This window comes from Erpetoichthys calabaricus, chromosome 5 (assembly GCF_900747795.2).
Source record: "Erpetoichthys calabaricus chromosome 5, fErpCal1.3, whole genome shotgun sequence".
Taxonomy (NCBI): Eukaryota; Metazoa; Chordata; class Cladistia; order Polypteriformes; family Polypteridae; genus Erpetoichthys; species Erpetoichthys calabaricus.
This window is the reverse complement of record NC_041398.2, coordinates 188,975,527-188,988,484: the sequence shown is the minus strand read 5'-3', so window position 1 is coordinate 188,988,484 and position 12,958 is coordinate 188,975,527. Positions and strand designations below refer to the sequence as shown.

The following is a 12,958-nucleotide window of genomic DNA, read 5'->3' as shown; positions in this document are numbered from 1 at the left end:
TGCATGGTTCAGCGAGAATTAATTTAAAAATGACAGTACAGTACAAAGCTGTGTAAATTATACTGACTGAAAAGATTTCCTTGGTTTGACCTGATGGTCAATGTTCACTATGTTTGAGAAAGCAAGTAAAGCTAACAAATTTAGCATATACATTGCAAAAATATGGCCTTCTCATTCGTTTGCTAGTTCACATTGTTCCTTTGTTGTATGTCTAACAATGTAAATGATTTTTCATATTAAGTATTTGTTTGAATTCACTTTTTTCCCAGATTTGTTTTCAATTCTGTTTTTAAACAGGTACATTTGGGGGTTTTGGAGCAGCTACGACGACCACTGCTCCAGGGTCTGCTTTCAGTTTCACCACTCCCTCCAGCACAGGTTAGTTCTGATTTTCTATTTGTTTGTTTTTTTGCCATTTATTTAGAAAGATCAAGTGAGTCATTAATTAAATTATTCTAGATTTAGTCCATACCTAAGGTTACATCCCATCACTATGTACAGTATAATATTGATGCATTTCACACAGGATTAAAGATACTGTATATTCGGGCCTGAATCCACCAGGTCCTGAAAGATTAGTTGGCATCTTATGTTATTGGACATTAATATGACAGTTGAGAGAATGCCGCCAATGAAAGTGACCAAGTTGTTTTTACTAACTTCTGACTGCCCTACCTAATGATGCATAAATAGCATAGTTGGCAGTAAAGAAATTTGACACACGTGACAGCAAAGCTCAGTGAGGAGATGTTTCAATAAGAAATTAGTTTAAAGAAAAATGTCCTAGTGTCTCATTCAAGCACAAGCTGCTAGAATAATGAACATGAAATATTGGACTTGCGTAGTTAGAATGAGATCACCCTGTTCTCCCCATCACATTATGTCATGTTCCATTTAATGGTAAGCCTGAACATTTTTATATTCTCGGCTAATTAGCTAGCATGTTTTTTTTTTTGATAAAATAATTTAACCAAGAAGGATGTAGATACACGTTTAACTTTTGTATACCTGCCACAGCATCTCCATCAGAATACTCTGGTAAAGTGCAGAATTCATAGTTACTTCTAGTCTTCCAGGTCCTGAAACAGAACAGCATTCTCACACCATCACACTACCCACCCTTGCCGTATGGTTCAGTGTAGGTATGATATTCTTACAGTTGAATGCTAGCTAGATTTACACCAGACCTATGCAATCCAAAGAGTTCTTGCTTTTGACTTGTATGTCCAAAGTACATTGTTCTAAAAGGCATGAGGAATGTCTAGGTGACAAACACTAATGTTATTCTTTGATAGCAGAATTTTCTATTAGTTTCAACAACTATTAAAATTCTTCTAAAATGTAGGTCTTTCGGTGGGAAATGAAAATTAGTATTCTAAGCAAGTCGTACTAATCTACTCAGATACATATAAGAGGCAGCAGTCACATGATTCTGTAACGTTTTGTGAAACAGAATTGTACAGCATATGATTTTACTGTTTAATTGCTTTAGTTGCCCCCTCCTTTTCAAGGAACATAAAATATACATTAATATAAGTCATGATTTATTTTTTGTTTTTAGACTCTTGTGTTTTTGTTTTTTTTTAACCTGCATGTAAAAATGTATAATTATTATGTACAATAATTGGCCCTTTCTGCACATTTCAGAAGAATGTTCAGGTCTCTTCTTTGTCACCTTTGCATCTCCTATACCAGTTATTAGGAGTACATTGTTAATTTCATCCTTCAGTTTTCATCATGTTTGCAACATTTTATATTTTGGTTAAAACTGTTTTGTCATAGCTCTAAAAACCTAGGGTCGATTTCTTGTAAGTTTGGACTGTGTAGTGTTTGCATTTTTTGTTTGTGTCATTATTGATTTTCTCAAGGGAATCCTCTTATATACAGTATTCCAAAAATGTTTTAATTTTATTGACACCTGTGAATAGTTTGATATGCGAAAGTGTGTATGAGTGTGTGCCATAGAGTTCCATAGTATTTATCACTTGCTTTTACTTAAAATGAGGCAATTTATAACTAGAAAATTATGGGGAGATTTTATTTTAACCTTGTTTTTCTTTAGGAGGACTTTTTAGCAGTACTCAGAACAAAAGTGGCTTTTCTAGTTTTGGTGCTGGAGCAAATACTGGTACTGGCATTACTGGTTTAGGATTTGGAAGCTTTAGCACACAGCCACAGCAACAGGGTAAGATTGCTTTATTATTATCATTTATAAAGAAATGCACTTTAATTTTCATAGTATTAATTATATACAATAAATATGATGTATTCTACAGATAAATACTGTATCATGAAAAAAGTAAATCATATCCAATTAAATGAACTAAATTACCTTTATTCTGTATTAGCTGAAATGCCCAACGTTGCCCAGGGGGGAAAAAGTGTTTTTATTTTTAATTGTTTGAGAAAAATATAATTTAAAAAAAAAACAAAAAAAAAACACACAACTTGAAAAATAAAAATAAATAAACAATGAAGACTCCCTAATGTGCTTGTCTTGCAGTCTTGTATGTATGTTATCATCCAGTTGATCCTCAGAATCGGCCAACTCGATTTAATTTGAAAAGCAACAGGCGTGTGGTGGGCTCAAACATAAAGAATACTGGCATGTACCTCCAGTTCGCCCTCTGGTGGTTGTTCCGAGTATCAACTGGATGATAACAGATAGATAGATAGATAGATACTTTATTAATCCCAATGGGAAATGCATACAAGACGCAAGATCACCGAAAAGGGGGTGGGTTAGAGCTGATTTCACCTTACAGTATTTTTAGTCGACCAATAAGAAACGTGTTGCAAGTTTCATGAAAACAATACACATACATTGACTTTATATGTGTATGTGTATATGTGTGTGTGTGTGTGTATGTATATGTGTATATATATATATATATATATATATATATATATATATATATATATATATATAATATACACACAATATTATTACCATTAAGCAAAATGTCAATTTGGATTTTTTGTATTAGTAATGAATTATTTGTTTACTGTATGTAATGTTTTCTTTACATTTTTAGCTTCAGGTGGACTTTTTGGACAACCTGCACAGCCCCCTGTTCAGACCAATCAGCTTTACAACACTGCCAGTGCCTTGTCAGCCCCAACTCTTCTAGGTGATGAGCGTGATGCTATTTTGGCTAAATGGAATCAGTTACAAGCTTTCTGGGGAACAGGCAAAGGTTATTTCCATAATAACCTTGCACCAGTGGAGTTTCCACAGGAAAATCCTTTCTGTAGATTTAAGGTAAGATGTGACATTTTGGGTCTGTTATTAAAGGTTAAAGTATAAGTTTCCTTAAAAAATGTTTAGGTTTATTCATCTCTCTTCAGATTTGTTAATTGATAGACAGTTCGATAAAATTAAACTTAGCCAATGATAAAATTTGTATTACGATTCAGGTTTCATGATACTATATATTCCCACAATATGAAATTTTCATTAAAGAAATGTATTGAAGGTTTAGTGTTTATCATCATCAAATACTTCAACATCAAAATACTGCAAAATAAATTCAAAACAGTGCACAAATACAAATTTAACACATTTTTAAAGCTTTTTTTTATTTAAATAATCCCTTAAATGTTATCAAACTGTTTGCACTGCAATAACATACCTGTTACATGTTGACATTTTACTGTACTCTGTAAACGTGACAATAATTAGCTCATAAACCTATAGTATAAACTTACTGCTGTGCAAAACCTTCCAGATTTAAATTGATGTTTTTGTTCTCAGAGTTAACATCAAACAGCAATTAAAGTAAATTTTTTTTGTCATGCCTATTAAATAATGACTTTAAATATGAATAATCCCAAACAAATTAGTATTTCAAGAGTTGTCAGTTTTTCAGTTTATAATTGCTATTATAATTTTATGTCTGGCATTTTATGTAATAGCCATAAGAAAAGAAATGTACTCCGTCTGAAGTAAATTGCAGACAGTGGCTCAAAAATTTTGGAAACCCCACTCAGTGTTGCTTATGAAGGCCACAATCTACATGTGACTTAATTCAAATGCAGATTGAACATTCTGACATACTACCTGTTTTTCTTAACAGGGCAGTCTCAAGGGGAGAGTGGGGCTTTTGGCAAGACTGGTGTAAGAGCAGGATTGTGTTGAAAGATGGCTATTTCCAACTAATTCCCAATTTAAAGCAGCCCTGTAGTGGTAAAACTGAAACATGTACAACCAAAAAGTAAAAAAACGAATTCACTTTGCAGCAGAGAAACTCATTTTGGTGCTATTTAGCAGCTGGGTTTGCAGTGTTATTTGACAAATATTTAGATAAGATTCAGATAAGAAATATCTCAGCAATGACTCAAAAACTAAAGACCAAATTTTCTGGAGTTGTTCATAGCATTATAAGCTAACTTTAATAAAAAAATTGACCAATTTTAAAGTATAGGTTTTATCACTATTTAATTTGTAATATTATAATCACTCATAACATGGTACTTTTTCATGTTGTGGATAGCATAGTATTTATGCATAGATGTAAAGAGCTTTAAAATATGAGAACCATTTCTGTGCAACTTATATTTAGGGAGATATAGCCAGTCAAAGTCATAATCCACTCCCCCCCAAGTAGGTAAGTTCAATCTTTGTTAGTTTAAATCTCCCTTAATGTTGATCCAAGATGCGTGTAATTTCAGGTCCATTGGTTACTCGTATGACTAAATCAGCATGACTATGAGGTCCAAAAGTATGATGGTTTGATATGGAATTACCCTACTGTAATTACTGTTCATTGTGGTGACATAGCAGCCATGGCCATTCACCCCTTCTGGGACACATGTTTAGGCAGCAGCTTGAATGTATCTGTGTTCAGAGTATTCTTTCAGACTTAAATGGACACAATGTTAGATAACTAAACAGTACAGCAATTGCCTTTTTGTATTATCAGTGGCAAAACATATAGTTTTTATAGCAAGATTTGTCAAATTCTTGAAATAGTTATAAAAAATGTAAAGTGTGTTATGATGCTCTTTTGCTTTATGATGGTGCTGTATAACAAAGTTATTTGATGTTGACTAGTTCATAGTTCTGTGTGTACACTGCAGCACCATGGTATACAGTACAAGTGATTTCAGATTATTCCAAATGGATGAAGTGAGTGTGTGTGCGTGGTTTGATTCTCAAACATGTTTTTTCCAATTTAGGAAAGCAAGAGGAATGTAAATAAATAGATGCAACAAGTAAAATGGGTTAATCTGATTTAAAGTGAAGTCAAATTTATTTGCTTGCAGGTCAGATATACACCTGGAAGGCCATAGTTCTTCAGCTGTTTTTATGGCATGTGTGACGATGTAATTAACCCATTTCAAACAGTATCCAAGTCCCTAATGTCTAACTTTTCTTCCTTCTTCCATGGAGATTAAAAGCTGAGCAAGTGATAACCTGTTCAATCCTGGTTCCTATCATCAAGTTTGTCTAAATGAATGACTTCAATAAGTTAAAACATTGACTGAGTCGCACTTGTGTGTCTTTAAATGTAGAAAAAAACAGGAATCATATTAGTTGGAGTGAATACTGCAAATGGTAGCAAAGTGGGTCAACTTTGAACTCTTGAGGACCTAAATGTTGTTTAAGCCTGTGCATCATTTCTTTCCTTTCCTGGTATTCTGCCATGGGGCTTACTGACACTGCCACTTTGGTCATGCAACCACTTGCAGTATAACCAAGTATAAGAATGAGTGAGAACCTTTAGGATCAACAGTAACTGAAATAGATAAATACTATCATAATGCACTAAATTGAAAGATTTCAGTGCGTGACACACAGCATTATGAGAAGCCAGCAGGGAACTCCATTGGCCTTATTTGCTGTCCAACAAAATGTAGTTTCTCCAGAGATGCTATCATCCAGAATTTTTGTTTATTTTCATTTCCACTATTGATTACATAAACCATTTCGTTCAATTTGGTTAAAAATAAACACCTGTTTTGTTGTAGTTGTAAAAATGGTTTTGTCACAAAATACACAGTGCAGTGAAGTTCTTACTTGCATGTCTGACCAACAATCAACACATCACAACACAAGTGTGTAACTCGTGTCTCTTCCAAGTCTGGGTACTAATTTAAACTTGGTGTCCTGGAGATTGTTGCTGGCCCTCCATGCATGCTAAATTAAACCAATCATATACTGAAAATAGAGGAATAGGCTTTGTGTACATTGTGCATTACCTGATTTAACAATAACTTAAATCGGGTTTTTTAATAATAAATTAATAAACTTGCCTTTTTTTTTTTCCTTTTTCTCCCTCTTAGGCTGTTGGATATAATTGCATGTCAGACAGCAAAGATGAAGATGGCCTTGTTGTTTTGATCTTCAATAAGAAAGAAGCAGATGTAAGGAATCAACAACAGCAACTTGTTGAGTCTCTTCATAAAGTACTTGGGGGAAGCCAGACTGTGACTGTTAATGTTGAAGGAGTTAAGACATTGCCAGATGACCAGTAAGTATTTCAAATAACTGATTGTTATGAGATGGCTTATAAAAAAGCCTTCTTGGCTGTACTCTTTAAACTTGTCAGTACTGTTAGACATTTGTTATCACTGTTGCCAAAATAATGGGGCTGAATGATATGCTTGGAGTTTTGTGGGCAGTTGTCTGTGAATTAAAGGATTTTTTTTTTTTTAGTTTGTTTTTACCCCTATTGGGTTTGCTATCATTTGAAGCAGCCACTTGCTTTGATAAGTAATCTATGCATGTTGCACAAAGGGGAGAAATACAAGATTATTGTAATTGCAGTTAAAAGTTTTTCTTCATCATTCACATTGCAGGGCTTGAATTTTAATGTATGATGGACAAGGGGATTTCCCCCATGCGTAATAACAATTGGGGGAAAATTTATAATCTTGAGGGGATTTCAGCATAGGGGGAATAAAGAATGATCTCAACATGGGCTACCTAATTTTTTTTATGTGCACATTACAGATTTATTCTCTGACATGTTTTTTCCAGTAAATGGAAAATACTGCTTGCTAAACATAAAAATTAAAAAATTATTGTATCTGTACTGTTGAATTGGTGAATTATTAGATATGTTAATATAAAGAAACTCGTCTGTTTTTGTAACAACATGCTTTTAAAATCTGGTCTATCAGAGAATCCCTCTAGGCTTGTAATTTATCATATTGTGAGATTTGTACTTGGATCATTAGCTTGTTACAAACAAACTAAAGAGTAATGGATGAGTCCAATTGATTCAACTTTCAAATGTCACAAAATCCTGGAACTTTAATTTTCCAAATCTGTCCATCATTTTATTATTATTTTAAATGTTTTTCATATAGGCTTAGTCTTTGTGTAATTGCAGATGACTGCAACTTTTTTTTTTTTTAGTAAAATTTCTATGCCTGTAAATATCCAACTATATTTTTGCATATTCACTTTTAAAATTTAAACCTAAATGTTTAATTGTCTCATTAATAATATTTGAAGAGGGTAGTCATCTTAATAGGCGCTCCTGTTTCCTCCCACAGTCCAAAGACATGCAGGTTAGGTGGATTGGTGATTCTAAATTGGCCCTAGTGTGTGCTTGGTGTGTGGGTGTGGGTGTGTTTGTGTGTGTCCTGCGGTGGGTTGGCACCCTGCCCAGGATTGGTTCCCTGTCTTGTGCCCTGTGTTGGCTGGGATTGGCTCCAGCACACCCCCGTGACCCTGTGTTCGGATTCAGCGGGTTGGAAAATGGATGGATGGATAGTCATCTTAATATTATTAGATGTTACCAAAAATGTGAAATTTCTCCTTTTTTCAGGACAGAAGTTATTATTTATGCTGTAGATCGTTCCCCAAATGGAACTTCAAAGAGAATTCTATCAACCATGCTTTTCAATTATTTGGAGCAAGCAAACGTAAAGCAGCAGCTACAGCAGCTGGGAGTGATGCTTACCATGACCAAAATAGCACTCTCCCCAACACAGGTAAAACAGCTTCTGCAAAACCCACTTGCAGGTAGGTGAATTGTTAATATTAGGAAATTGCATACTGCTTGAAGTTACAAATGAGAGCCATGTATTAATGTTTAGTTAATCCTGTTTTGATTAATAGTGATATACAGTCCCCTACATAGTGTTTGGGACAAAGACACATTTTTCTTTGATTTGCCTTTTTATTATACCTACCATTACTGTCTTAATGAGGCTATGAGGATTGTGTTGGTCACCGTGGGTCTGGCGACCGTGGTGAAAGTGGCTTCGTGTTCCTTGACTTTGCTAAAGGTTAGGGGCAGTGGATTGCTGGATTCTGGTTCCAGTGTCCTGCACGGCATTATTGGACTAGAGGCTCCTACAAAACTGCAGGGTCCAGTTTGTGAATTCTGACCTCAGACCTGTTGTTGCTACTCTGAAGTTCTAGCTTATGTCCAGTAGGCTAGGAAAATGAGGCTGGATCTTGGACTCTCCTGGTCTCGCACTGCTTGCTTTAGTCTTGCTGCTGTTTGCATTCAAATGCTGCTTCAAGCACAGTAGTAAGAAATGAAACAGTAAATAAGCACAAAACATCCGATGCTTTGCATGAAATGCAGTTCCTTATTGCAAAAAAAAAAAAAACTTGCTGATATTGTAGTACTTTGTGTTTTACTTGTATTTGTTGTGTTTTGCATAAGAGACCTTTGACTTTATCTTGCAACACCTGAATGTTACTTGAATTATCCAAGCAAGTTGTTAGTTATTTTTAACAAAACCACATGTGCCCATGACTATATGCATCCCTGTATTTAATAATTTGTACAACCTCCCCTTGCCAATAAAATAGCGTTGAGTTCTCACCTATAACTTCTTATAAGGTTGAAGAATATAGAGGAGGGAATCTGAGACTGTTCCTCATTACAGTATCTCTCCATATCATAATTTTTACTAAATGTACTTACTAGAAAAATGTGCATTATATGTAATTCAACAACACTTGAGCAATTTATATTACTGAAAAAAAAACACAAATGAGTAGGTGAAAAATTTTGCAGAGAAACATAATTTGTGTACCCATTTTTAAGTAGTAGTACTTAAAATCTTTTGCATTCCAGTGAACACCCAGATAAATACCCACTCCAGTTTGAGGGGATCCTAATTCCATTGTTTAAATATTCAGTGAAAGCACTATGCATTGTGGTCCATAAGTATTTGGACAAGACACTTTTTATTAATTTGGCTCTACTTGAACATACTGGTATCATAATGAAACAAAGGATGTGAGCTTTTAGTGTACACTTTCACCATTAAATTAAGATTATTTAAATAAAAAAACAGCTGAATGGTAAAATAACTGGAATATCCTCACACCACTCCTTATCTGGTACCATATATTTCAAAGTTACTGATCAATAAGAGTAGATCAATAATGAAGTCCCAGGATCATTATCCCAGGTTTCTATGTGTGAAAGTAGCTATAGAGGCAAGACACAGAAGAAGCTTTCATTTTCAGTTTTTGTTGTGTCACGCATCATTTATCTACAGTAGACTGTCCAAAAGAAACAAAAACTCTACTTAAAAGAAGTGAAACTGAAATATTAGTATCTTCTGAAGATGAATATGCCCAGTGGCTGCTAATTAGAATTTTTTTTAGTTACTCTTGTTAACAATTTTCCATCCAGTCTCTGGTATGTATGATATAAAAATTCATGAAATATCAGTAATATTCTTGATTCACCAGATTTGTAGCTTTGAAGTATAATTGTCCTGTGTTATAAATAAAATTGCTCAGTATCTGAGTTTTAAAATCCATCCATCCATCCATTATCCAACCCGCTATATCCTAACTACAGCTACAATCCCAGCTAACACAGGGCGCAAGGCAGGAAACGAACCCTGGGCAGGGCACCAGCACACCGCAGGGCACACACACACACACACCAGGGACAATTTAGGATAGCCAATGCACCTAACCTGCATGTCTTTGGATTGTGGGAGGAAACCCACGCAGACATGGAGAGAACACGCAAACTCCACGCAGGGAGGACCCAGGAAGCAAACCCGGGTCTCCTAACTGCGAGGCAGCAGCGCTACCCACTGCAGCACCGTGCCGCCCGAGTTTTAAAATGTTAAAATTCATTAAGAAAGCTAATGATTTTCATTTTAATCTTTGGATTAAATTCATATGGATTCATTCTTTTTGCCCTTCTGTGTTGTAGGAGGAATCTTATATACTGTATAATGTACATTTTTAGCCAGATTGCTTAAGAATTATTAAACAAGTTTCTGGCAAAGTTAAATGAGACTTTTCTTTTACAAGGAAGAAAAATCAGTCTTTTACTTGTATTTCTGTTAGGCGTTGATCCAATTATATGGGAGCAGGCCAAAGTGGACAACCCGGATCCAGAAAAGTAAATATTCTTATTATACACATTTTTAAGGGAAACTGCAATTTAAGCATATAATTTTACACTTTTACTCTGTAAATATTTGATTAAAAATATTTGTCCTCCTTTAACAACTCAGTGTATTTGTCATTGTTCTTTGCCTCACATTTGAACTGTGTTTTTGAAAAATTTAATGGATTGTCTTTCTAATTACAAAGTATTAAAGATACATCTGCACCATTAAAGTTATACACAGCCTGCATTAAGAATGGTTAATGGAACTTTTTGTTCTTTGAATCACCAGTGCTAACCCCTGTTAGACTGAGAAGTTTTATATAAATTTGTACAGTATGCATTTTGGCACTAACAAATGTCACAGCTGTTTTGATGATTAAATGCTGAGCTGCCAAACCCCTTTATTATATCCATATATATATATATATATATATATATATAATCAATAGACTCTGTGTTATCCATGGTACTTCTGTTTCAATGGCTAATAAATCTGGTTTCCTGTCACCTTTTCTATATCCAAACTTTTATTTCTCAATTACACGTTTTCTAAAGTCAATCATGCCGCAGTATAGAGACCTTTATTTTAGCTAGCAGGAAACCTACAGGTGCATCTCAAAAAATTAGGATATCATCGAAAAAGTGAAACTCTTATATAGATTCATTACACACAGAGCAATATACAGTATTTCAAGCATTTATTTCAATTAATTTTGCTGATTATGGCCTACAGCTAATGAAAACCCAAATTTCAGTATCTCAGAGAATTAGAATATTGTGAAGAAGTTCAATATTGTAGATTCATGGTGTCACACTCCACTCAGCCAATTAACCCAAAACATCTGCAAAGGTGTTCTGAGCCTTTAAATGGTCTCTTAGTCTGGTTCAATAGGCCACACAATCATGAGGAAGACTACTGACTCAGTGCTAAAAAAGCTGACTGTTCAGTGTGTTATCCAAGCATATTAATGGAAATTTGAGTGGAAGGAAAGAATGTGGCAGGAAAAGATGCACAAGCAACAGGGATGACCGCAGCCTTGAGAGGACTGTGAAGCACAGCCCATTCAATTATTTGGGGGAGATTCACAAGAAGTGGATTGCGGCTGGAGTCAGTGCTTCAAGAGCCACCACACACAGACGTATCTGGGACATGAGCTACAACTGTCGCATTCCTTGTGTCAAACCACTCCTGAACCAGAGACAATGTCAGAAGCGTCTTACCTGGGCTAAGGAGAAAACAGACTGGGCTGTTGCTCAGTGATCCAAAGTCCTCTTTTAAGATGAAAGTAAATTTTGCATTTCATTTGGAAATCAAGGTCCCAGAGTCTGGAGGAAGAGTGGAGAGGCACAGAATCCAACTTGCTTGAAGTCCCATATGAAGTTTCCACAGTCAGTGATGATTTGGAGAACCATGTCATCTGCTGGTGTTGGTCCACTGTGTTTTATCAAGTCCAAAGTCAGCGCAGCCGTCTACCAGGAAATTTTAGAGCACTTCATGCTTCCCTCTGCTGACAAGCTTTTTAGAGATGCTGATTTCATTTTCCAGCAGGACTTGGCACCTGCCCACATTGCCAAAAGTACGAATTCCTGGTTTAATGACCATGGAATCATGGTGCTTGATTAGCTAGAAAACTCACCTGACTTAAACCCCATAGAGAATCTATGGAGTATTGTCAAGAAGAAGATCACCAGACCCAACAATGCAGACGAGCTGAAGGCTGCTATCAAAGAATCCTGGGCTTCCATAACACCTCAGCAGTGCCACAGGCTGATCGCTTCCATGCCACGCCACATTGATGCAGTAATTCATGCAAAAGGAGCCCCGACCAAGTATTGAGTGTGTACATGGACATACTTTTCTATTAGGCCAACATTTCTGTATTAAAATTATTTTTTAATTGGTTTTATGTAATATTCTAATTTTCTGAGATACTGAATTTTGAGTTTTCATTACCTGGAATGCAGTAATCATCAAAATGAAAAGAAATAAATGCTTGAAATATATTACTCTGTGTGTAATGAATCTATATGAGTTTCATTTTTTGAATTGAATTACTGAAATAAATTAACTTTTCGTTGATATTCTAATTTATTGAGATGCACCTGTATGCAGCATCCTTGTCATACTATTTTATGACACTTGTGTTCAGAAGATCAAGAGAAGTAGCATTTTTTCCAAAATGATGAAGCTTATTTTGCTTTTACAGATGATAAGAAATCTCCCCAAGTGTTAATTGTGTGGATTGCATGTGAAAAACATGAATATTTAGGATCTGGTCATTTCCGTGTGTGTGATGCATAAGTGTGTGTTTTTTTTTTTTGTTTTTTTTATATATAACTCTGTGCATTTGCTTTTGCAGGTTAATTCCAGTGCCAATGGTGGGATTTAAAGAATTACTTAGAAGGCTGAAAATTCAAGAACAAATGACTAAACAGCACCAAACGAGGGTAGATGTAGGTATTGCCTTTATTTACACATTTCTTCTTTATATTCTTCTTTATATTATGTATATACCGTAGTTCTTAATATAATGGTTGTATATCTGTACAATACAGTTTTTCTTTCCTTGTAATGTAAATTTTTATCCTGTCAGGCATAAAACTGTTTATTAAAAATAAATAAAAAC

General features: G+C 35.0%; 1 protein-coding gene across 4 annotated transcripts in view; it reads left to right on the top strand.

Annotated features, from left to right (window-relative positions):
- The window catches only part of nup54 (nucleoporin 54), a 54,923-nt gene that overhangs the window by 34,537 nt on the left and 7,428 nt on the right, over positions 1-12,958 (top strand). For all 4 annotated transcript variants that reach the window (XM_051927786.1, XM_051927785.1, XM_028802312.2 and 1 more), the window contains 7 exons: positions 298-378; positions 2,063-2,185; positions 3,036-3,262; positions 6,286-6,473; positions 7,779-7,975; positions 10,286-10,340; positions 12,692-12,785. In XM_051927786.1, the coding sequence (XP_051783746.1) occupies positions 298-378; positions 2,063-2,185; positions 3,036-3,262; positions 6,286-6,473; positions 7,779-7,975; positions 10,286-10,340; positions 12,692-12,785 (965 nt within the window). The remainder of the gene's footprint in view (positions 1-297; positions 379-2,062; positions 2,186-3,035; positions 3,263-6,285; positions 6,474-7,778; positions 7,976-10,285; positions 10,341-12,691; positions 12,786-12,958) is intronic.